At 37.1% G+C, this 26,582-nt stretch overlaps 1 protein-coding gene across 5 annotated transcripts; it reads left to right on the plus strand.

The window, feature by feature from the left end:
• The first annotated feature begins 1,394 nt into the window (after window positions 1-1,394).
• LOC110829936 (calcyphosin-like protein) lies at window positions 1,395-26,291 on the plus strand. 5 transcript variants are annotated; one of them, XM_087343005.1, is made up of 5 exons: window positions 1,395-1,516; window positions 18,727-18,880; window positions 20,596-20,773; window positions 22,597-22,809; window positions 23,779-26,291. In XM_087343005.1, the coding sequence occupies exons 2-5, from the start codon at window positions 18,729-18,731 to the stop codon at window positions 23,878-23,880; spliced, it is 645 nt and encodes a 214-aa protein (XP_087199131.1). In that variant the 5' UTR covers window positions 1,395-1,516; window positions 18,727-18,728; the 3' UTR covers window positions 23,881-26,291. The 5 variants fall into 5 exon arrangements, with proteins under 5 accessions (XP_087199131.1, XP_021919863.1, XP_021919864.1 ...); XM_022064171.2 differs by lacking the exon at window positions 1,395-1,516 and adding an exon at window positions 3,041-3,194; XM_022064172.2 differs by lacking the exon at window positions 1,395-1,516 and adding an exon at window positions 8,226-8,302.
• Window positions 26,292-26,582: the final 291 nt, after the last annotated feature.

Genomic DNA, 26,582 nt, shown 5'->3' on the forward strand with positions numbered 1-26,582 from the left:
TTCTCCACCCATTCACTTCCTGTGCATTCTTAAGAATTGCTTCCTGTTAAGGAACCGCCTATCCCTAAATCGAGTGAAGACAATGTAACATTGCTTGAGCCTTTATATCAGAAAAGTACTTCAAAAAGTGTACTTCTCTTGTTGAGGCTAGGATGCCATCATTCTTTGGACAAAATAGCTGTAGCATAGTTTGTACAGGAATGTTTATGCAATTTCTGAGGGAATTGTCAAAATACACTACGGTAACAATTAGAAATCGTCGTAATAAATGATTATATGGCCATCGAAATTAGGAATTTCAATGGATTTTTTGCGTGTCTCTAAAACTGGTTTTCACCCTTCGTGCTCCCTTTTCTTCTGTGCATTGGTATTATAATTGAGAACGAACATTTATAATAAAGAGTACATTTACTTTGAAGTGATTTTTCACTGTCACGTTTTCTTTTAACAAATCTGCCCATTTTTAGGGGCACTGTTTGAAATAATTCTCATTTAACGGAATTTGTTTCCAACAAAGGGCCCTACACTCAACTCGTTTGAGAATTGAGAGAATAAAATCTTGCTTACACATGCGTAGATATTTACTGTTCTTTGCAGACTCTGTCATCAGAGTCTACGAATTCATTTGCTGCAGGGATTGGGGCGAGGCTCGTTCATAGCCATTTTAGTAACACCACCAACAGAGCGGCTGCCTACAGTGGGCCTATTTTGGAAATGATTACGGCTTCATTTTAAATATCTCAGTATGGAGTCTTCATGTTTCCTTCCCATTCGACGCTCTATATTGGAAAGTACGTCATGTACCGACGAGTCAAATCCGCTGCCATCGTATAAACCTTTTCCAAACCTGGAGCCATATTATGTATGAGAACAATTTATTAAAATGCCAGGGCAGTTTGTTAAAATTCTGTTGCAAGCAGGATTATATGTTCCTCCACAATTTTCTTGTGCAAATTAAGTAATTGGTAGGATATTTATAGTGATTTTAGTAGAGTAATACTTAAGTCCAAGATGTCCGCTGTTACTGCAGTTGGCACGCGTCCCTCTAACTGTTCATAAGACGCGTCCTACTTCTTAATTTGACGTTCTTCGTTAAGCAACACGGTTGCTTACGGCAATAGTTATTGCCAAATACTGACGACATTAACAAAGCGTATTTTGTGATGTAAATATTTGTAATCACTAGATTATACTGGGGCGTAAGTTTGTGGATACAGTTATATATACGTACTACCTCCTGTGAAGACGGTTAATAATATTTTCTAATTTTTAAGAACCCAAAACATTTTATTACAAAAATGTTTGTAGGCTGCGGACGCAGGGTCAGACATGAAAAGATAACACCTGTAAATCTGAGATAAGACTACATTATATAAGCATATGAAGCCTTGGATGTTTACTGGGATACGTTATCGCAGTCCAGTGGAATTAGTTTGAGGAAGAACTTTCTTTTCGGATACGTTTGCAGATTTTAAAATTGTGTTTCTATTAAGGTATACGACTGTACAGATAAAAAGTAGGTATAAAATGGTATTATTTATTGCGAAAAAACAGTATTTGTAGGAATACCGATACTTAAAAAAATTCTCGACTGAAATAATGATAGCTGTAGGCTCTTAAGTGAAGTGACCTTTAAATTTTTGAAATCAGTACCAAAATGGCTCCACAAAATTTAGTGTAGGTATATCATATACCGAGTTTGATAAAAATCAGTAAGGTACTTAGGGCTCTGAAACTGACAAATGGTTGTATGAATTATTACTAAGTGCTCATAAAAAAGAAATCTCACGGCTGCCATATTGGTGCTGTTGACGATGAAGGAATTAAAAGGGCAAAGAAGGGACTTATTTTTGCCATGACGCCCATAAGGAGCTTTAGGAAAGTAGAGAAATTGGTTCAAAGGTTATAACATTCGGGACAAATGTACACATTGGAATGACAATGCCGTAAGCTTTAAATTCCTTATAAATGATAAAATAATCGAATCACTGTCGACAACGATATTTCATCTGATGGTCGTACTTTTGAAACACCAAGTGTAGTGTTAACTACACGTTTAAGACGCGTACTTACAAGTGAAGTTTCAAGCAACAGGTATGCATCTTACGTAATCAACTTGACAATCAATTTTTGCTGTATAAGTATTTTTAAGTGTGTAGTCTCTGTTCCGTCATTTTGAAAAAAATTGGACTGTGCAACATTTGTTTAAACTTTAATATCTCCGTTAATACTTACTTTCATTGATACATTTTTAAATGTAATTGAACGGGATATTTGTGCAATATATTATTATGAAGTATGATTGTCATTGTTTATTCTTTATTACAGATGGGTTTTATTGTTTGTCACGAGGTGTATAAAGTGTCTTTTTCACAATTTACATACATATACAATAATTGTGTATGATTTAAGTTGGACTGGATCTACAAGTATCCTCATTCTAATGAGATACTGACATTTAAAGTTGAATGGGATTTGAGGACTTAGTGAAACAAAGTACTAAAGTCACGAAGCCTGACCGGCAATGCCTGAGAACAAAGAGAAGTACGAAACTCGAAGTCCTTCTTCTAGAAGTTAATCGTCGCTTAGCTGATCCAGCAATTCCTCGCCTTATATGGAACAATATTGTTCAGTACCGTGTTCACAAGAGCCTATCTGTCCAGTCCACATCCTCATATGCTACTTCTTTAGGGCAAATGTAAAATATTCCTTTCCGCGTAAGGATTCCAAGTGATGTTTTCTCTTGAGGTATTTCCGACTAACATTTTATATACAGTTCTTGCTTTTGCTACGTGTTCAGTATGCCCACTTATCTTGTATTAAATTTGTCGAAATACAGAATTCGACTTATTTCACAAATGTAATAATAGTAAGGTAACTTTCATTATGTCGGCGCATATGGTGGCCTAAACACACGGCGCACACAAACCGGAAGTGACTGCGACTGCAGTGTTTTGTCATACAGCCAATCAGCTCTGTTTGTGGGGTGGTGCGGGTTGTTATGGTTACCCAGGCGGGGGAAAAGCAATATTTTGACATGGCCAACTTAACTGTTTGTAGAACAAACACTAACGAACCTTTTTGTTCGTTGTGCTAGTCCTGGTACTTCGGGTTAATAAGTTCGTTGTCGCAACAAGTGTGGCAGATCGGCAGACTCTTCTCGCGTATGAGTTACAGGTGGGATTCAGCAACAGGTAAGACGCTGTGTCTTAATTTATTTAACGATACTTCTTTTTTAAATGCGCTTCTCAGACACGCGGTTTTGAGAAATGCGTACATTTTTGTCATAAAACCTGAAGGGAAGCCACCTACCAGAAGACCTAGGCGTACATAGGTGAATAATATTAAAATAGATCTATGTGGACTGAATTCAAGTGGCTCAGGATGAAGTCAGGTTGTGGGATCTTGTGAACCTTAAATTTCACAGAAGATCAAATATTTTTATAGCTCAGCTACCATCCGCGGAAAACACTCCTTCGTATTTGAGAGTACGAAGGTTCATATCGCAGTCCGAAGTCGGCTATCGTACCTCATGGTTTTTCGTGGTTTTCTCAGTCCCTTCAGGTAAATTCTGTGAAAATTCGGGCAAATACCTTAAATTCGTTCACGACACCTTTATTACACATGCTAGATCACACTATAAACCAGCGTTATACGAATTGATATATTGAAAGTGTAATTAAAAATAAGCCGACGACTGTAAGCTTCTGAAGGAGTCAGCTCCGTGGGGTTAGCTGTTTATTTATTTGTCAGTTGTGTAATGTCGAACAATGGAATTGTGATTAATGAACTAAAAGGTTGTGGTTAACGTTATGTCTTAAGGTGCAATCTAAAAGTGTGTGTGAAGTGACAGGAAATCATAAAACGCTGACGATAGTTGTCCTCCGGGCCGATAAGAGAACTCTGAGCCAGCTGAATCTAGTACACACCCAACACACACTTCCTTTGCGATCCACTTTAATATTGTCCTTCCATCTGTCGCCTTTCAGATATTCCAACTTTAATTTCGTACGTTTTTTTTCATTTCCCCTATGTGTGCTAGATTTCCCGCTTATATTTTTCGCCTTTATTTGTTTACCATAATAATATTCGTAAGACATACAAATTACAAAGTTCTTCGTTAAGAAACTTTCTCCACTCTGCCGTTAGATCCTCTCGTTGTCTGTTCTAAAATCTCCCCTCTGTACCATTTTCTCAAACACCCTCAATCCCTTGGCATGAGAGACCGTAGTTCACATCGATGCAAAATAAAGCGTACGATAATTGTCTTGCATTTGTTTATCTTTAAGTTTTAACAGCAAACGCGAAGACAAAATAATATTAACAGTATTGTAGCAAGCATTCGCTGAATTTAATCTACTCAACTTTTTGTTAAATATGTTTCTGTTTTATTTCTGTAGTGCCCAAATATTTACAGTCTGCCAATTTTCGAAGGATTCGTTAACTAGCGTTACGTTGTAATTTTGGTAGTTCTGGTGGCAAGACATGAATACGAACTAGTTTTTCTTCTGTGCTTCTAGAGCAGTTATAGTCTACTAGCATAAAATAAGAATGCTTTTTTTTCTCGTTTCTTGATGTACGAGTGTTACGCGGTCTGCATGCGGGCAACTAATTATTCTGGTATATACTAAATAGCGCCCGTAACATTTAAATTGAATCTTGATGTAAGAACAGCATGTGTTACCTTCGTATGAATTAATTAAACGAGAATACGGGCGCTTGTTATTACAGGAGTGTTTTGTTCCAAATCAATTTCCTAAGCAAATATCGCTCACATGTCACTGAATTGAATTTAACTGGATTTTTAATACGAAGATCCTCTGGTATGAATTAAACTAGATATTACTTCAAAGTAACTTTCTGATAGACTAATATTCTGTTAAAATATAGAAGATGCTGTGGATTTCCAGCTACCTAGAAGATTAATATCGACAAGATATAAACAGAGTAAACATTATACAGTGCCAGAATTCACCATTAAATGTAGTGTCAACTGATAGTTTAATATATTTATTTCTTATATTTTCTTATCGGTGTGCTGTGTTTACTGTAGTTCTTCAGATATACCTTACTTAATTCTGATAGCTGACTGTCACAAGGAGTTGTAATATGCGAATGTTATCAGATGCGTTGTTTTAATAACGTTGCACACGTTACTTTTGTAATTAAATCCCTGGGCGTGCCGTGAGCTCATCAGGACGATGTCAAATGCAGGCGAGAGGACATTGAAACTGAACATTTGTACTGCATTCCTGCGGGCATTTGAAAATAGTTATAGAAGATGATTACAAAGAAAGTGTGATAGGGGCCCAGAGATCTTGATGTGTTGGATGCAGCTTCCGACTGCCTGTTACTTAACGCTACAAACAGAAATACTTAGACGTTAGCCGCCATATTAGTACTATTGAAACGGTCTGAAGACGTTACCACTGATTTGCATGTGGTTTATTTATCGACTTTGTTGATGAATAATGAATTAGAAAGTATGCGGAAGGAAGTGGTCTTGGACTAATTTAAGGTGTTAACGCGGCATGATCCAGAAACTTCCCATCTAATATGAAACCCGAAAGTTTATTACCGTTTTTAATGAACCTGCCACTGGACATATTCTGAGTCAGATGAATCCAATCCACATCCTCATATCCTATTTCTTTAACGTTCATTTCAGATTATAGTCCATCTGCGTCTGACTCCCAAATAGTCTCGTCACTTCAGATTTTTCAGACAAAAATCTTATTTATTTCTTATTTCTGCCATGAGGTTAAATGTCCCTTCAACATAAACACTTTAATTGTACAGCAGTACTACATTATATGGCAATGTTTAACTCTCTGGTGTCTCAAAGCACAACCCATTTAGCGGTTTGTGTATGGGTGACAAGTCCATATTGTTTATGCTTCCACACGTCCCATTTTCATTGTTCTGGTCACCTCACGAAGCAGAATTTCGCTTGAAACATGCATAGATACCGGCTGTGTTTTACCTAGTAACAACTGACTCGTACTAATTTATATATAGTGGACAACACAGGCATAATTATTGATCCTTACAGTGTGACTGGGAAATACCGGAATTATAGTCTGATGTGCGAGCATAGTTCATTCCTAAACGAAAAAAGAAAGTTCGCTTGGTATAAAACTTAAAATGAGTCTGATAAATATGTTCCCCTTTAAGGTGTATTTTGAAATAAATAGGAAACTATTTTATTAGTTCCGTCATCCTAACCGCATATAATAATAGCCTAGCAACATTCACCAATCTAAAATATGTTATTAAATTTTGTAGAATATATTTGATTCTAACCTAGTTTGGTTAATTTTAAGGACCTAAAACTAATTTTTATGTGTGTCTTTGGAGCATTGTCATATATCTTGATGAAATTTAATCTAATGACACTTATACTATATGAGTTTGAGCATGTGCAATTTGTATTCATATTAATGCACTTTAATGGCCACTTTTAATTACATATATATTCGCCACGCTCTCAGACCTGATCAACTAGGGCCTCGCTAAAAAAAATCGCGAACTATTTTGGACTTTGATATTAGCGGAATAAATGACGCGCTAATAAACTGCAATTTCTGGTACAGAGTGAAGACACATTTATTACAGTGTAATAACAACGAGTTACTCAGCTAGCTTCCTGCAATTATTCTGATAAAAAAAATGCCGGCATTCGAATGATGTCGTATTGCACTAGGTACGCTTGCACTGGATGTTGTTTGCCTGGCGTTTCTTCTGTCGTAGTAAAGCGATAGTGTTTTTCCGTTGCTATCGACAAGTTGTGTAGCAACGCCTGTTACTATCAGATATGAGGTATGGCTTTCATTTCATTTGTAGCAACGTTCAATATGTCTGGGCTGAAATAAAAATAAAGACAGACATAAGTCAATAATGTTCTGTCGGCTTACAGTGAATATTGCGTCTTGCTTCCTTATTCTCTGGCCGCTGTGTTCTAGTTTCGATTCATCTCAATTTAGTGACGAGTATAAATTAGTGGAGCTTTGCCTCCACACGTCCGTTTGACTTTATCCTTTTTTACTTTATGGTGTGGTCTCTCTCATGGAGTTAAATGAGAGTGTCTTGATTTTTAACTTGCTTGAGCGCGTTCCTGGTTTATAATGTGGCGCGAAGCATTTGGAAACAAAAACATTAGCATTTTTTACGCAGTGGCAACTTGTTGCCGACTGATCGTCTAATGATTTATTATTGTCTTCGTCGTTGTTTGTCTACTTGAGTTTCCTTTTTATTTATTTTCTTATTTTACAGTGACTTTTTAACGTTTCTGTGAATATCTGACATATTTTATGTTTTATTGAACATTTATGTTTGCATATTTTTAAACTCGTGCTTAATGCGATCAATATAAACTGGACGTCGAGCTCGTTTTATATATACGCGCGCACGCGCGTTACTGCCAGTAATATTTTGGTAAAACCATTTAAAATTATACAATATAAAATGTTTCCGCGGAAATTATTGGGCAAAGGGATTTTAAGATTTAAAAGAACAAAAGAGGTCGGCGATTGAGAATATCATATTAGTGACATTCGACATTAAAGAAGTCAGTAATTTCACATCATGAAATTATTCATTCTAACCTCACCAAACTACATTATTTTTCTAATATTTTAACACTAAGGAAAATTAAAAAAAATTGTACACTTATAAAAGTTTTATATTTCTGACCGTCACAGATTACTTTTGTTGCTGTTCAGTCAGTAAACATTTTTGTATTTCATCCAGTTGTCATGTTACTTTCTTATTTTTATTTATTTATTTATTTAGTGTTCTGTCTGACGACAGGTCCATATGAACAGGATCCTTCCATCCTTTTCTCTGACTGGGACCTGTTCATATACGTTCTTGGCAGATGATCCAGAAGTGGTTTGCCATTGCCTTCTTCTGTGTGTGAATGGAGTAATTGTTGGGATGCCACGGAGAAACCGGGGAAGCCCCCGGAGGAAAACTCCGTGTTGCCTAGACCACGGCCTTGCCCAACACAAGTTATAAACTCGGGCACCGCCGGCAATCGAACCCGAGACCCCAGGATTACAAGGCCAGCGTTCTAATCGCTAGACCACCGTGGACAATCATTTCAGTTTCCAGGGGATCTTAAGAGCATAAACAATTCAGAAATGTCTCAATATTATCGTGTTCAAACCACGGCATATGTTCTTTGCCCCTTTTGAATATAACTAAACAGAAGGCGGAGGAATACATAGCTAACTGGCTAACGAGGGCAGTACAGTACAAAAGGATGGTAGCTTCTTGTGGAGAAAAGGCACTGCGGAAGAAGGTAGGACTCATTGCTGAGATGTTCAATTGAACCTGTGATTAGATAAGGCAAATTTGAGCTTTTGCAAGTAGATAGTTAACGAGGATTGTACAAATCAGGCAGAGTTAGTTTAAAAACCCAAACACTAAGTGTGGAACAAAAATTAAGGCTAGGGATTTTATTTAGGCGTAGTTTAACTAAAATTAATGGAAACTATGGGAAGTTGAGGTTAGGTCATTAGTCAAATTGTCTTCCCATCTCCACCGTAGATTCAGTTTTTAAGTAATTTCTGGTCAGTACGTAACAAAGCTCAAGAATTTCACCAAATAGCTGTGTTGAAGGTTTAGATGGGAAGTTAAATGTGACAACAGATTTGTTCCTTGATTTAATAAATCTTTGTTAATTCAACGAGATGCTTGGCGTCTAATAGGATAGTGATTTATTATAATGAACATTGAAGATATGAAATCATATATTTTTAATTTTAATTCTAACGTTAACATGGATGAAGCCTTGGGACATTTGACCCCGTAGAATATGAAGCATTAGTCCTGACCACTCAAGAGCTACGTTCATCTAAAACATGTTATGAAATAGATCGTGTTGATGTGATTGGAATGAAATGAAATGGTCAATGATAGGCTTCAATAGCGGACTGACTTCCATGAAGTGTGACCAGTTGCTTACTTAACTGACTCATTGCAAAAGCGCAATTAAAGGGCCGTGTCATGAGCGGGCCGGGGGGCAGGGAACCTCAAAAAGCCCAGCGTAGCCACGAAAGCGTGCGTCTGTCTAGTTTTTTCAGAATACAGTAAAATTGAAGGCCGTCGCCAAGTTAAAATCGATTAAACTTGGAGTAATAAAGTGTTACAAAAGGTAATTTGATTAAATCTACTTCTTATGCAAGCTCCATCATGACTGTAACAAGACAGCGTAGAACCTTCGGTTTCACTTCGTTGAAAGTTCCCACAAGATGACCCACGAGGCTCTCATCTAGATACCAATATATTGATTTTAGAGAAAATAAGTAACAGAAAAATAGATAAAACTGCATTACGAGGGGACCGGTAATTTGTAATCTTTACAAGATAGTGTTAGAGTGATCAAATAAATGATAATGCGGTCGGTTTATGTAACACGCACGGAGATTTCGAATGCAAACAGAACTTTCTCAGTAGAAAAACCCCGAGTGAAAATACAACTTTGAAGACTTGAGCGAAATGTTAAGATAATATAGGTTAGAATTATTTTAAAGGAAAACGTTACAATATGAATGGATTCAGCTGGCTCAGGATAGAGTCCAGTGGTGGGCTGTTATGAACACGGTAAAAGGTGGGGAATTTCTTGACAAGTTGAAAGTAACTATCAGTTTCTCATTTCGGACTATCCTCAAATGAGTTACTTAATTGACTTAATACCCTCCTCTGTAGAAGCCTCTAAGTTTAAAAGCATACAAACACAACGATCTATGCAATATAAATATATTCCAAAGACGTGAAAATTTTGATGTTTATACCTTCAATCCGGTTTGAATTGTTAAATAATTTTCTTCTTTAACAATACCGCAATAGCTCAATTTTTTAATTAACATTGCATGCGGCTCATAAACGAGTATTTTAAAAATTAAGTGTTGTGTTCTACATTACGAACGTAATAATTTTACGCACTGGTAAGTTTGGTTCGTGATCATAAACAACCAGAAGTTTTCCCACACCTCAAGTACAGTCTGTGCACAAAGACCGACTTTGTCTCTATACGGACCTTGTGAATTACATCACGAAAGAGACTTGACCAGATTAAATTCAGAGAGTACTATCAACCACTTAGTTTATAATCCTTTATCTTTCCATTACCCACCAAAATTTAAATGATACAGACGTACAAAATATCGGATTACCTGTTGGTTTTATAGATATAAAATTTGTTTCTCACTCCAAGGGAAGAACAAAGATTGATGATTTTTATAAACAGGGTGCTGAGAAGGGTATTTGGACCTGATAGAAAAAAAATAGATGGACGAGACATATAGTACGCATGGTGAGATGAGAAATGCCTGAAGTAATGGGGCCATTTGAGAGACGTGGTTGTAAAATGGACTGATAATATAAACATGTATACTAAAGAAACGGTGCATGCCAATTTATAAAGACAGTTCTCTGACTTTGGACAAAGCAGTCTGAAATATCTGGACTTCATATTCAAGCTCCCTCCAGGCCTTCGGATTCGCCCTTGGAGGCAGGTATTTTTAGAATACGATAATATACGACTTCTTGTTAAAAGAAATTAGAACGTAAAGATCAGAAACGAGGATCCACAGAGTGGTCTCAGGATACAGAATTACTTTAGGAAGGAGCATTGTGAGGGCAATAAATACATTATCAAAATAAGTGAATAGAATACTTGGAGAAAAAATGCTTGAGAACTGAATTTTGAAGCTGCTGTGCCAGTATGAACTGAAAAGTAGGATGTGTCAGGGAAATTTTTCAGTCCTATTAACTGGAATAAGCTGATAAATTAATCCATGACGATGACGCGTTGAAAGAAACGGCGTAAAGCTATTTCGAGGCGTCGAACATAAACTGAGAAATTCCAAAAATTAGTAGATCCACACACTTCAGTAAGCACGCTTGCTTATGCTGGTGAGTTTCGCTGCATTTCGTCACCGAACAAATAAAGCTATAGAAAGCGTAAAAAATTATTGGAAAACCTTTGCTCTGATTTCTTCGCGTTATCACTATGAAGCAGATGCGTCCTTGTGCAGTGAAACTAAGTGAACAAAGCTATGTTTCGAAAGAAAAGCATAAAATTCGAGTGAATGCCATAGGAAATCTTTTAGGAAAGTGGACAAAATACCTTACGAAATGTCTTTGAAATTCTCCAGTACTCCCATCAGCGTTTTCACGTTTGAAAGTCAGGCAATGAATACTTCAATACAGTTAAACAGCATTGAAGTTGTATACTGCATTGGAGATTAGAATGGCCACGAACGTAATCTATGATTTAGTAAGAAACATTATGTAGGACTCCGTGGATCCATCGAAGGGCTTCTGCCGACACAGGACATCACGGAAGAACGTGATACACTGTAGTCGGAGCGAATCTGTGCGTCTTTAATACGTCACTAGCTTGTAAACGGAAGGGAAACACAAACTACCTAAACCAAAGACATTACCGACGTACAGACTGAGACAGCGAGCTACAAAGTTCTAAAACTAGCAAATGTTTACAGTACGAACGATATATGCGTTCGTATCTGCAACCGCTCTCATCTGTCTTATCCCCTTCTGACGAGTCTCGAAAAACACAAATTCGCCCTAACTACAGTGCGTAAGTTCTTTCAGCGAGTTCTGAACCAGTTTCAATGTCCGAGCGTTCAAAGCTGCTTAGACTGATCAATAACTGTGATAAGCCAGATCAATTCATTTTATTAAAATTCGGGTATTTCAAACTTTATATGAATATCGTGACGGAGGACAACCCAGCAGCTTAGAGCACGTTACCTAAAGTTTACTGAAGCTCTTAAGCTAGCCTGCAATGCAGCAAGGGGATAAATAACACACTGTGGACAAGGTTACTGATGCCTATTGATTTCTTATCATCTGGCCGCCTTCATTTTTATTGTGCGTTGTAAAGGAAGTACACTTTCTCTTCAAGGTCGCTTCCATCGCAAAACAGATCAATTCAATGAGGTTGATTCCTCTTTATATATATAACTGAGGACATAGAATAACCTTTCATTGCAGATTAGATATGCCTCTTTGTTACCAGTCCAATTACCATAGTTTCAAACCTTAGGTCATCAGGGTTTCCACATATGTATGTATATTGTTCGTAAGCCAGCGTAGGTTATTTTGTGTGGAACTAAGTAACAATTATATGTACAACACATTGAAAGATCGTATGTTGAAGCATTTCTGTTATGTTTTACTTGTATATTATTCAATTTAATACCAATACAATCTTCATAACTGTGTTATGAAACATTGGCCTATGGCGATGTGTTTCGACATGAATTATGCCAAAGATCAGGTCATTTTTCTGTGTTCTAAAGCTACATTGTACGCAGAGAAAAGTGGCCTGGTGATGACGTCAGAAATTGAACGTTGTTTGTAATCCTGTGGTTTACTTAAGGTTACAAAAAAGGTGCTTGTAACGCTTGACCTCTGTTGACCTCCTAAGACACCTGTAGATGGAAACTGTAGAAACGAAGGATCATGAATATGTAAAGCATGCAACAGTGTTATCACATCGACTCATGAAATGCTGGTGCCTTCCGTGTAAATTTCATAGAGCTTTCGCTTTCATAAAGAGAAACGAATGTAGCGTTTATATGCATTGGGTCTGTTTAAGAATTTCAAGGACAAAAATTAAGCTAATGTTGATCGGACTCCATGGACCAGAGCCTGTCTTTAGAAGATAATAGTCGCTCAGCTGAAGGTCCGCTACTGCTCATATCCCGATAAAGACGAGTGTAGTCCCCACCCTCGTATGTATTTACTTAAGGAACGTATTAATATTATCCCCCCATCAGTGACTGGGTCTACCAAATGGTCTCTTTTCTTCAGATTTTCCGACTATAATTCTGTGTGCATTTCTTATTTTTGTAATGTGTATAACGTGGATATGCGACCATATTTCTTTTGTTATGTTTTTATTTATTCATTCTTTGGTTTTGTTCTTCCCTTCATTTTTTGTATTTTAGTAATAAAACGTAATTATTCTGCATTGCATTGTCTGACCATACCGAAAAAGGTAATAGAAGAAATTTCGAACCTTTTTTTTTAAACAGCTTTGAATTCGGGAATAACCAAGTACATAACTTCACAGAGGATAAGCTAACCTGGCTGAGATTTTTCGTGATTGTCCTCAGTCTCTGCCGGGGTTACCAGCATAATATATTGGCATGTATTTTCAAATTTACATGTCATGCCTTTAGACGCTATATAACCTAGGCAGTTGAGAAAGTGTCGTTGAATGAAACATGAATAAATAAAGTATCAGGGATGACGAACCTTTTCGTTTTCTGAGCACAAATTAAAATCAAAGGCTACTTGTCAGTAAGACGTGTCAGCCATCTTAGTTGCTCAAATATTGATTGATAAGCATTTAATGAGATAAGCTTATCTAGTATTGAGCATTTTTAGGCTTTTATTAAAATTATTGACTTGTTTGTGGTTGTTTTAGAACGAAACAACTAGAACACGTATCATTTACCTGACAGTCTCTTAAATTTAATTTTATGTATTTCATAGACAATTGTAATTAGTAAGTAGTTTATTTTCTTATAGTTTATATGGGTTATGCTAATTTTAGTTGCACAAATAAACTTCTGGGTATCTTCCGCAACAGAATATAGCTTTTTATGTTTTGAATTGTAACATAAAACCTGTAATCACAACTGTCACGCGAAATTTCAGTCTATGCCAAACGCACTGTATTAAGTCCACAGTCCCTGACAAAAATGTCGAACAGAAATAAAAGTTACGTATGGACAGTGACGTTTTCAAGTTGACGTTGATCACAGTTCAGACTAAAATGAAAGAGATAACTTCTATGAAGTCACGAATAATACAAAATTGCGTTTATTCCAGTAAATTTAAAAACGTCATAACAAAATGAAATTTGATATTTGTACATAAGGAAGTCCGGAATCGGCGAACGTTGCTGGGATGAAGGTATCCGCCTACAGTTTTATCTCTGTGCTCATGCGCAGCTAGAATCTTTAATCAATATCCGAGTAGACCTAATTGAAAGGTTCATTCACAAAACTTGTTACATTCTGATTATTACTAAAATGATGTACAGTCAATTAAATTGTCAGAATTGCCGCTGCTGCCAGCACAACAAGAAAATTGACAGGCTGAAGGAATTGGCACAATCTGAATTTGTATAACACGTCTTTTACATTTTATTGTGTATAATTAAACTATCATTAATGGTGGTTTTATAACAAGGCATTATATGATTAAAAATTAATAGGCCCATCACAGAAAGACGTACAAAATTCAGAATTATTGATTGTTAAAGTAGGTAGCACTGCGCCATATTGGTCAAAATGCAGTGTAGTGTAATAACGAGTTGGCTTTAAGTTTTGAGGTCTCATGGCGATGTGAGGTTAGATTCTGGTCTTATAGGTCGTTTGATCGTGTTGTTTTCTGGTTCAGTGGAAACGCTGGCGACAGGGAACTTCTCTCATTTTAAATTAATATAAAAGTTAGAGAGCTGCAAGAAACACACTGAATTGTTTGTATTTGTGTCAGTAGATTCAGGTTACAGGGAGGCTAAGGCCCTACAAAAGGGCTGTAGTGCCAGGCATTGTCTCCAGATAGGACCCAGTGGCTGGAATTAATGAAGACGGTAGTGAATGTTGAGTTCTTATAAAATCGGGGACTTATTTAATAATTTCAGATGTGACCTTTACGAGAAGTACACTGCTCCATGAAATTAATTTACATCATCACCTAATAATAAAAGTAACCGTCGATCTGTTTAATAAATACACGTTTCTGTAGTTCTATTTATTTTATCGAACGTCGCGGCCGAGTGGTTCGGATCTCTGCTTCGTAGTCGGGAGGCCACGCTTTCATATCCCGGTTCGGACACCGGCTATGCTGTCTGAGTGTTTCCATCGTTTTATTTAGTTACTCAGACAAATTCCGGAATATTATCTGCCTTAAATTAGGCCATGACCACTTCCACATCCTTTCCAAATCATTATTCGCTTATTGTATGATTAGACGCTATATAATCTGGGGTATTTTCAACGTCGTTAAATAAATTATATATAAATGCAATTTTGGAATGCGCCGAAAAAACAATTATAATGAAGATTTTCATCTGGGGTGTGAGGAGGGTGAATGAACTAGGGTCCTGTTGACACCGCCCATTCTGCTGGTCTGCCTACATCGCAGGCGAATGGCCGGGCCAACGTCGAGCCGTCGTCAGGGGTAGGAACGACCCACGTAGCTTAGTTCATCTGCCGATGAATGTGAGACTGGTTGCATAACTACTATACTCGCATGTGGCACAATGTCGACCGTGTTTCAGTGCAAAGTGTTTCTGATATGAGCACACAATGAAGCAGTTTGGATATTCTCAGTGATAACTCTTCCTGCCATTTCTGTTGAAATTCTGCAGTGTTCAGTTGATAATAACATGATGCCTAAAAGACAACAGATTACGTCACATAGTAAGTTGTTGTTGTTGTTAAATCTATTGTTTTGTGCTGTATTACTAACTCCTTGATGTGATCATCATAACAATATTTGGTGAAGATTACACATTATAGAGCTAATCGTTATGCAGTTTTTTCTGTCCTCTTATCACTTCCTCTCTGTTAGGTCAAAATATTATCCTCAGAATTTTGTTCTTAAACACCGTCAATTTATATTTTTCCCTTTGGGTCATACACCGTCTCATGGCCACACACACAGCAAGAAACATGAAACCCTCCAAAAGTAAGTTTATTAATTGTATTGTTCTAATTTAATCAAGGTTCCTCGTTAAAAGTATCAAATTTGATACATTCCCAGTTTATTATGAGAGCTTCTTGTAAATTAGTGCAGTTCATGGTCTTTGTATGGGCATGTATTAAAAAGAGGGCGAACCTTACCGGAAATACTGTATCGTACATTGAAAATTTAGTGTTATCAACACGAAAACGTTTGGCCAATTTTTTTTCCAGAAATCTCCCCCCCCCCCCGGGGGGTGGGGGGTGGAGAAGCGACTAGACTGAATGTAGCACGTGTATTATCGGTTGTACCCAGTTCGAACACACTTCGTGTTTCTTTATACTTATTGATTTCTTCGGTGTTTTCTTTGTGTATGCGTACAGATGCCGCGAGTTTATTGTAGAATAGGCCAATACATGTCTTCTGTGTCACTGTGTAGCTATTTTGTAATTTTACTGAGAACGATTGGTTTAAAGGGGTAGTGCTGTGAGAATGTCCCATCGTAAACACACAATTTAGAGGGACCATTTTATATTTTTCGCACAAAACATACTTAGTAAAATTAACATGTGTAATCGTTAAATATGCCAGTACTCTTAGGTACGAGTAACCTTTATGAATTTAAATTTCACAGAATTTCACTTCTGATTGTTAAAAACAATAATTGCCATCTTTTATTGACTCATGCATACACAGACGGACATGTTCAAATAAAAGTCTGTATTTTATTGTAAAACAAGGAAAGCGGAATAATAGTTCTTATATTAATTGATGTGAATTACTGTGATAATTTATATTTGGCGAAGCTTGGTTTCGTTGATTTCCGCAATCTGCTCACTCGTGGCACACCCTAATTCGTCAAAGACAAGTAACGCACGCCACAAAATTTCGACTCACGAAAAGGTGGTACGAAACTATACATGGCTATAAATATAGGTCTATATATATAAATCCTTTCTCTTTAAGAATGCAGGCATACAATAACAAATAATATATGTTTAATAAAACTACCGATGATGAACCTGTGTATGTGTGTGTTTTCCGATTGTAATTTCCAAAGATAATATATTGTTTTTTTTATAATGAAACGTGCGAATATAAAATTTATTATAAAAATTCGCGGTACACTGGTGTAGAAGTAAGGTCGTTTTGAAGTGCAAAATTGCTAGTCAGACAGGAGCATTCAACACAGATAATAAATGTATTAATGCATTTGGTTTCAGGACAATGTTGTCTGGTCATAAATTTTGAAAATTGCCTATACTATTTGAAAAAACATTTGTTTGTCTAACAAAAGCGAGACAGTGGGCGGGCGAGTCGGTAAATGAATTGATGTCTTAGAGGCCTACTTATCGATCCGCACTGTGCCTCACTTCCGCTCAATACCGGCCGTCGAATATCGGTCAGTAGACTGAGTCGATCAATAGACTCGCAAGTGACGGGTTACGTACAACCGGGCTTCCTGTTCCTGTGCAACCAAAATTACTAGCTACTATTTCCTGGAAAAAAAAAAGAACAACGCTGTCCCGCTACACGCATGCAGTCGCTTCGGTGAGATGAGGGGGGGGGGGGGGGGGAGGTATAGCTCCTACTAATTCTTAACTACGGCACTAGATGGGAGTAAGTGGTCAGCGTCACGCCCCGGCCGCGCTTTACCCCCGGGAAAGGATGCTGAGTGGGCGGAAACAAGGTCAAAAATGTTTGCTACATTTCGGAGTAAAAGTTTCTAAATTTGTTATTTTCAAGTTTGTTCTCATCAGTGTTTTTGGTGACACTGTAATGTATAAAAATGCAAGCGATTTGTTTTAGTTTGTATTTGCCGGAAGTACCAGCAGAACATCTTTTGCGTGAGCAGCGACCTGGCAACTAGGGTGACCTTGACTCGAGTGTCAACGGGAGAGGTTCAAGGAGTATTTTATTGGGGCGAACCTACTTCTGATTTTGTTTTTATGTCATAGTACATGATTGTTGGACTGCTTTCCAGATGACCCGCTGTGTAATTTTTGTATCGTCCAAGTAATTCAGAATTACATACAATTTCAATAATGACTATATTCGGCCCTCATTATGAAGTAGCAGACAATAGCCTACACATAGCTGTGTGTCCTCATTACGCTGAGGGAAATCCTTCGAGCGAGCATGGGAAGCCAGATACAGCGTGAAAAGCCTGTCCAAACAACAAACGATATATTCTATTCTATGAATACAAGCAACATCGATACAATTTCGACATTACAGGTATTGTCTACTGTGTGCGTAAACTCAAGTTAACATTAAGCTCCGGCCGCGTTAACCCCCCACCCCCCACTCCGGTATCACGGTAGAACACTAATTTCATTCTATAATAAAATCATAAGGCAACATACAACGAAGATATTGGGATTTAACCCACTGAAAGCTGGCTTCTGTCTCCATGCAATCATTAAAACAGAAGGTTCGCTTAGTTGACGTGTTGTATTCTTTGACACAAACGGAATTTTAGTCAATATTGGTAGACTCTATAACTTGACACCAAATAAGTTTTACCTGTCAGCTTACAATAGTTCTTTCCTACCTCAAAACTCAAAAGATACGAACAGTCATATTCTTTATGGAGATCCTCTGTACAAAATGCCGTTGTAATCAGCCAATTATAATGGGAGATTAAACAAACACACGAACAGACATGACATTCTGACATTCTCATAATGGGTTTACTTTGTATACTGAGTGTAAAAAACGTATAACACGCATTGACAAGGCCATCAGTTGCTTTTAGTCAAATTTATCTTCACACAAGACTTAGTTACTCTTCTGCATTGCTTCCTACAACAGTGTCCTTGTCAGTCTGTAGAATACAGCGAAAGTAATCGCAAAACAGACACTAAACGAGGCTACTTCGTAATTATTATGAACTGTCATGAAGGCCTGACTATGATCACATGCCAAACGCATTAGGAGCCTGCCACTTTCGACATTCTACACGTTTCTGATTTTTGTTGTTGTATATTTCAGGAATGTACAACAGGCCACAGTCGGCAAATGCGCGCCAGGAAGCCGAAATGGTAGACAAGGCGAAACGGCAGATGACAATGGTCAAAGATCCAGTGGAGAAGCTTCGTCTTTTATGTCTGTCTCGAGGGACAACGGGTATCATGGGACTTGGCAGGTGAGCAGAACTGCCATAAGGACACAGCAACTTGAGCGCCGGCAACGGGAAAAATGTGGTTTTGAATTAGAAATTGAATTTGTATTTTATTCTTAGTGTTCTTATATTCACTCGGTAATTTTTTTCTATCGAACGTTCTGAAGCCGATATGGAGGTATTAGAAATGTTTCTTGTTGCTGGAATTTTATTGGCGGAAGGAGGAGAAATGATCTTAGATGAAGTTCCTGTCTTATTTGATCGAAAATGCTTAATGAAATGTTAGTTTAAGAAAATTTTTTGCCTAATAGTAATTATAATATCAACCGATGAATTAAGTGAGTAATTCAGGATCTTCCACTACGAAGAACTTTGTTATTTTTTACAGGTTACGCGTAATTGAGACAGAAATACAGAGGACTACAATGATTTGAGCATTTCAGTAAGATGAGTGACACAAGGAATGCAAATAAAATTCTGATTTGGAAGCTCATGAGAAACGTTCTCTAGCATGAGAGAATTGTAGATTTGTGAATAGCATTATGATAAATCCTATGGCGATGAGTTTTGTGGAGGGAACTAGCTCAGCAATTCTGTCCATTGGCGGACTGTGATATTTGCGATGTTCAAATTTTTTATTCTTCCATCAAAAGTCGATTGGTTGACTGAACAATTAATAGTTTTAAAGCTTAAACTTATGTTACTGGATATTTCCCTTCGTCTGTTGATTAAATATCACACAACGTTTATGAATTTGGTTCTGCTTCTGTCATTAAGTGAAAGCATAAATTCTAATCTTTAGGGTCTATTGGATGAAGCTAACCTTAATTCCCGATTTAAAGTATATTCAGTTGCAGCAATTACTCGTAATTACTCAAGCAGATCAGGGAATCGGGAGTTCGAGGTGCTGAGCTCTTGTTATTATTTTTATTCTGCTCCATACACGATATTTATTCTAGCCCCCACGATATATTTAAGTCTTCCTAATTTCATCAGAATATATTATAGTCTGCCAATATTTTCTAGTGCGATATTTTGTTTAGTATCGTGATCAATTTTCTTTAACACTGCTGAATAACACTAAAGGCCCGTATCTTTAGTTCCTTTGACATACGGGTAATTTACAATCTTGATAGTAAATTTTCTAATCTCATTAAAAGAGTCAGACACTACCCAGCACATTCACGTTAAAGGAACAAGATATATTTACGCCTCGTTTTCAGGAAGTGTTCAGCAGAATGGAAAGTTTGTTCATTTAGATCCGTGGTATTCAACCTGGGGTACGTGTACCTCCGGGGGTACGCGAAGACATTTTATGGGGTACGTGAAATTTAAATATATATTTATATATATATATATATATTATTTTATGATGAACACTGAATAATCAGTAATGTCATTTATTTTAGATATAGATTATATACTATGCATAACTTGAATTATACACAACAACTTTGGGGGTACAAAGTTTAAGAGAAATTATATCTGGGGGTACACGAACAAAAAAGGTTGAATACCACTGATTTAGATGAAGCACCAACGAAACCTGTAACTTACTGTTTACTTTATGCGTTGGGTCAGAATTTTTACAACTCTTACTCATGTGTTTACTTTGCGGTTTTTACGTCATTCACACACGCATACATTCACGCATCGTAAATCTTCTGTATTAAAATGCATTTAATAACGTCATTTAAATTCTGGAAATTCCTCCCGTGTTTCCTATTTCCTCATTTCAGGATATTTCGACGTATGGACGATGACGGCAACAAGGCGCTGAATCTGGAAGAATTCGCGGAAGGAATGAACGACACGGGAATGGAACTGGACGAAGGGGAGACAAAGGAACTGTTTGAGCGTTTCGACAAGGACGGGAACGGTAGCATAGACATGGACGAGTTCCTTCTAGCCATTAGGGTGAGGCGCCATGCTTTTCTTAGTTTATGAGTAAAGACAGATTTGTATAAAGTGAAGCTTTCGCGACGACCGAAGTTGATGAAAGACTCTCGGGCAATAAACCGCGTCAGGTGGCTTAATAGTGAATGAACCATTTCTTCCGCCCAAGTTTCGAGAGCAATCTCTGCTCTCATCCTCAGGATGGATAGTTCTGTTTGGTAATTAGTTAACCACTGGAGAAATGTGTGACATTTTACATGCACGTAGATCGCAGACTCTCCATGGACTAATTTTACTATGGCATTAAAAACAAATATGGCGACAGGATGAAATGTTTGGGTTATGTCTGGAAAAATTAACGTAGTTGAAATCTATATTAGAGTTAACTGTGAAAAAAGACTAACCAAAATGCATAAATACCAGTTCATGGTTACTGTTGGCCTCACCATACAGATTAAATCCTTGCATATTTATATTTTCTCCCATGTGATTTTACATATCATTTCGCAGCTGATACGGCATCGTTAAATAGTCCAAGAATTCGCCAGTAGATTTTGACCTTCGCAGACAACTTATTAGTGTCATCTTATAGGCTAATTAATGTAGCTGACTGGCGTGAAGAACCCCTTTGAAATTTTAATGTGCTCCAAAGAGTACACATTTTAAATCTTATTAGATAGGAGACTGGTAAATGAGTCCGAAATGAATGGTCACAAGTATTTCCCGAAATGGAGGTGCATTTAAATGAACTGTTGTTTGATACTGTCGTTTCTGTACCAAAATTTGTCTTCGAGCATGAAATATGTCTTGTTTTACGACTGGAATTGCAGAACGTTATCATTTCCGGGCAGATAACACCGTTTCAGACTCTCAGATCAGACTAAGAGACATGCCACAGTGGCCGCATTAAAAAAAGTTATTTATAATAATAGCGGAACGTTGACAAAAGTACCTTATTAGAACTACTTAAAATAATTATTCTGTTGGGTGTAATTACTGATATGGTAATTTTTAATGGTATAGGTTAAATACGTTTTGGATGATGAAATGTGCTCGTGAATAAGGATGTAGGTGGACGCGGTGCTGAAGTGTCCTTTCTTCCAGCACATTGATGAGAGACGAGTCATTTCACGAAGTCATTCGTGACGTCCAAACTGCTGCAATGACGCAGTAAGCAGCATGCCATCTTGGTTTGTTGAAATTCATGTATGACAAGTCTCAGTCTCCAGTACAAGATATCAGAAACCTTAATTGGGAAGACAATAGAATTTCCATCACGACGTCTTCTAATTATATGAACAACAAAATAATGAGTGCAGAGTGTCTTGTAGTCGATATAAAGCCGAGATTCTGCTGGGATAGTAAAACAAGTTCATAACAGATTCACAACAGACTTAGAACTTTTCCTGGTAGGGTAAGTTTCGGCTTAACCCGGATATTAACGTCGAGGCCGTGTGGTTAACACTCCTGCTTCGTATTCGGGAGGTCCTGGTTTCAGATATCGGCCCGGAGACCGGCTAACCGGTATTTTCGTGGGTTTTCCTCAGTCCCTCCATGGAAATGCTGGGATAGTTAAATTAAGCCTCGACCGCTTCCTTTCATATCATTTCCTATTCACTATCATAATCTCATTGGACGCTATATAGTCTGAGCTAGTGAAAAGCGTCGTTAAATAAGCTATAAATAAATAAACACTGATATTGCGCCTACTTAACCCACGTATTTATGGGCTCAGGAGTGGAGCGTTCATGTCATCTGTGTTTGCCGTGTGGAGAAGTCTGTGTTCAAACCATGAAAACTGCAATGCGAGGATGTACGAAATATAATAGTTCAAATGTTTTCAGCCTCCAATGTCCAACTCACGACTGAAAGTGATCAGTGATGCTTTTAAGAAGTTGGACAAAACTGGAGATGGAGTGATTACTATAGACGACCTCAAAGGGGTGTACTCTGTTAAGATGAATCCTCGGTACATGAGCGGGGAGGAGACAGAGGAGCAGATTCTTAACAAGTTCCTCAACAATTTCGAGAAGGACGAGATTACCAGAGATGGCAAGGTAATCTGGCCATCAGTGGCGAGAGTAATGACGGTCATAATAATTCAATTTTAACGTGCTTGACAACCGCTGAAAAGCTAATTACATTCAAGCACTAAAATAAAAAAGGCAATTAAAGACGGCAGAAAACCTAAGAGATATAAGAGAAATATGTATTAATAAAAAAACTAATATCCGTAAGCAATTTAAACCCTTGTCAAAGATATCAGTAGCCCTCGAGTGACCTAATGGTTATGCACAGACTAACAGTTTGCAAAAGAGATTAGTAACTAATTGTGCTTCTTCGTTAAATGTAGTGTTAAAATGTCTAATCTACCTAAAACGTCGTCATATTTTAGTCACATACGCTATTAAAAAATCTGGTGTAATAGACAACTGCAAATTTCCATTGAATTCTTTCGTGATTAGACGAGTCAGTAATTATAATAGCCTTCCAGGCAACAAATGCTTACTCAGTCTTGCAATGAATGAGTTTACTAAAAAAAACCAAAAGTCAATCAAGAGTGGAGGTGTAGTATTGTAAGGAATCAAACCCATTTTTAAACGTTTTGAAAATACGTAGTTAATTTTCTGGTGAAAATAGAGCTTGTAGTCCAACAGAACACCGAATTGAATTCCTTATTATTAGTGCGCTGTATCAACAGCCAGAAGGCCAATTACAGATACAGCACAGGAGACGACAAGCACAAAAATAAATATAAAAAGGTAGCGACAAAGATATTATCAAAAATTACATGAGTGCATAACACATTAATACACAAAGGCAAATTACTGCTGAATACATCAGTATATTTGTAATACTAATTTAAATAAATTAAGTAAATAATAATATTATTATTGTTATCGCGTTTTTGGCTATCTCCACGTTGTGCCAAGGTTAAAGATGCGTTGAAATTGGCCCACATTCCAGCACAACTTAGTATTTCTCTTCACTATTTGGCTTAAAACATTGTTATGTGATGCTTCCAGGTGACGCAGGAGGAATTCCTCAACTATTACGCTGGAATCAGTGCATCTATCGACAATGACACATACTTTGACTTGATGATGCGTCAGTCATACAAACTGTAATTGTCACGTGCTGCATCGTGAATCATGACCGCGTGTGGTAGAATGGTGACCCAGCGGCCAGACGGCAGCAGTCTTGGAATACATACGGCCTGATATCATGAGCAGAGGAAATTTCTACTCGAAACCAAGTATTCTCGTCATCAGGCATGCTTGTCAGGTTTCGTGGGATACGTCTCTGGTTTTATTTACCAAATGCTTACATTAAATTTCTCATCACATATTCTCGAGAGAATCGTTGAAATCGGGCTCTAAGACTTTGCGGAGTCCAGCTCTTTTAAACTCTCAGACCACCAGCTCGTTAGTTCCGAAAGCTTTGGCCTCCTGAAACCCCATGTTTTAACACGTAACACTAAAAGTCCAATTTATTTCGTTTGAATTTTAAGACTCGGAATGGGTTCTACATAGAAATGGGATGTGTTTTGTGGAATATAATACCAAGTTTCAGTGAGTCAATTTTTATTTTTGTAGTCAAGATTATCGGTAACGTCACTTTTGAAAATGTAAGAATTATTTCGACAGAAGACCTTAAAAGTTACACGTATTCATAAACTAATCTGTTGCCGAATTGCAAGAATTGACTCGAACATTTTTTAATAAAGTAAAAATTATGCAAAACGTTTAACAAAGACGCATAGCCATATTTACGTTTCATGCTGTGCCGATGCGGACCTATTGAAGTGATTTATTTGTGCAAAATATTAGTTCCGACAATATCAGCCTGTCAGAAATCAATAAATATTGGAGTATAGGTAGCCTAATAATTTGTCAATCTTTGCGTTGGTTTCAATAAAATAATAATATACAGGCTTCAAAACATCCAGATTGCGCACTTGCATATTTTGGTGATAAAATTTTTATAAAAACAAATATTAAGACAATTTCTTTTCTCGCTCACAGTAGTTTTAGGATTCCCAGTTTTATAAATATGCGTTTGTTCATGCTGATTTTATCAAAAACTTAAAAGTTGTTTAACATTGAAGAAGTCGAAATCTGGGGTAAAACACTGTGTAAAATGAAAATTAACAATTTAACTGTCAGCGTTCCTTTTTCAGTATCAATGAATTTGCGGAGAAAAATATAATCACTCCAACTTTTTCACAATAATTATCTGCATCAGAATACTGCAAATGTGCTTATACCTGACAATATTCCACTCATCTGCGAAGTTATTTAATGTTTTTTAATAGTGTTTAAGCCTTTCTTTCTCTGTTAGTAAAATATTAGTTCAAATACTGGGTCAGGCTGTCAGTCTGTTTCAGTCACGTTTAAACATGTTTAGTCTTGATATAAAATTTTTACAAACTTTTGACTGTGTAGGTTGCGCCTATTTATAGCCCAATAAAAATTTGTAATTACATAGGAAAATGAAAGGGAAATACAAAATTTATTTAACATATAAATGTTAATTAACGAAAAGACAAACATCAGAACGGTTTAACACATTTGTTTTTCAGTACTTTCTGGAATTTTACTGGTTAGGAAAACAGCTGCTCTGTTCTTGACTCTTCGAAACACGTAACTTAGTTTTAATGACATTCGGAATAATTTCTTATGTTCACCACAGATTGGATTCTCATATTTTGCAGAAAATTGTTTCACATTTCTGCCCTTCGCCCTTAGACATTCTTTACATCCTTGTTGGCCTTGTTCTGTGTTGTTACTGCCAGTCTCTGTAATCTCATCTTAATAATCTTCTACATTATAAATTTTTACTAGTCTACAACTTTTATTCCACCAAACGTCGTAGTTTTATTGTTGGTTGGATGTCCCGGGTTCAAATCTCGGCCTGCAGACCGACTATCCTGACTGAGGTTTTTCGTGGTTTTCCTCAGCACCTCTAGGATATTACCTTAAATTACGCCACTGCCGATTCCATCCATATCCGTTTCGATTTATTATTCGCCATCATCACATCAGCGAAAGCGTCTTGAAATAAACTATAAATAAACAATTAACATTTAGAATTAACGAGTTAGCCAAGGTATTTCGACGAAACAAAGAACAGAAAAGGTAGCCGACTTACTGTGCACTTATAATAACCTAACTCCAACCGTCCGGAGTTCAATTATACATCATGCTTTGCAGTTGTTGAAACCCTAAGTATATTTTTGAGTGGTTGTTAGCATTGGAGTGTTTAGTATTGGATATTCCTAAGTGTGTACTGCTTTTACATCGTCCCTTACCTCCTACAGATAGAATACGTCATAAACGACTTCGCAATATACATATTACGTATATGAAAATGTCACTTCAGTTAAAAATTTCCCTTTGTTCACAAACTAGCTGTCAAGATGGAAGTGTGGTGTATAGAATGAGATGGATGCGAAGTTTCGTAAATGTATTTGTGCTGTAAAATGAGTGTATATAAAATGAATGTTTCATCAGAGAAAATAAACGTCATTATTTAATTATGTTTTAACAGCCACTTAAAACTGTCGATCTTTCTTAAAAGGTTTAAGTTGCTGCAAGAGTTGCTTTAAATAGTTTCACCCTATAAAACTTCCAGGACTGCTTCTTGCGAAACTGATAGTCACTCAGTTAGTCAAGAAGTTATCCAACTGTTACTGACCCCGAAAGTTCCTTACCGTGTACGCATAAGCCCGTCACTGGACCATATCTTGAGCCTGATCAGATGAATTCAGTCCATACTCTCAAACACGTCTTTTATCTACGTTTACGTGTCCCAAGTGGGTTTTACGAAG

The sequence above is a fragment of the Zootermopsis nevadensis genome, unplaced genomic scaffold (genome assembly GCF_977971745.1).
Source record: "Zootermopsis nevadensis isolate Lab colony 2312 unplaced genomic scaffold, Znev_1.0 Znev_ptg000001l, whole genome shotgun sequence".
Lineage (NCBI taxonomy): Eukaryota > Metazoa > Arthropoda > Insecta > Blattodea > Termopsidae > Zootermopsis > Zootermopsis nevadensis.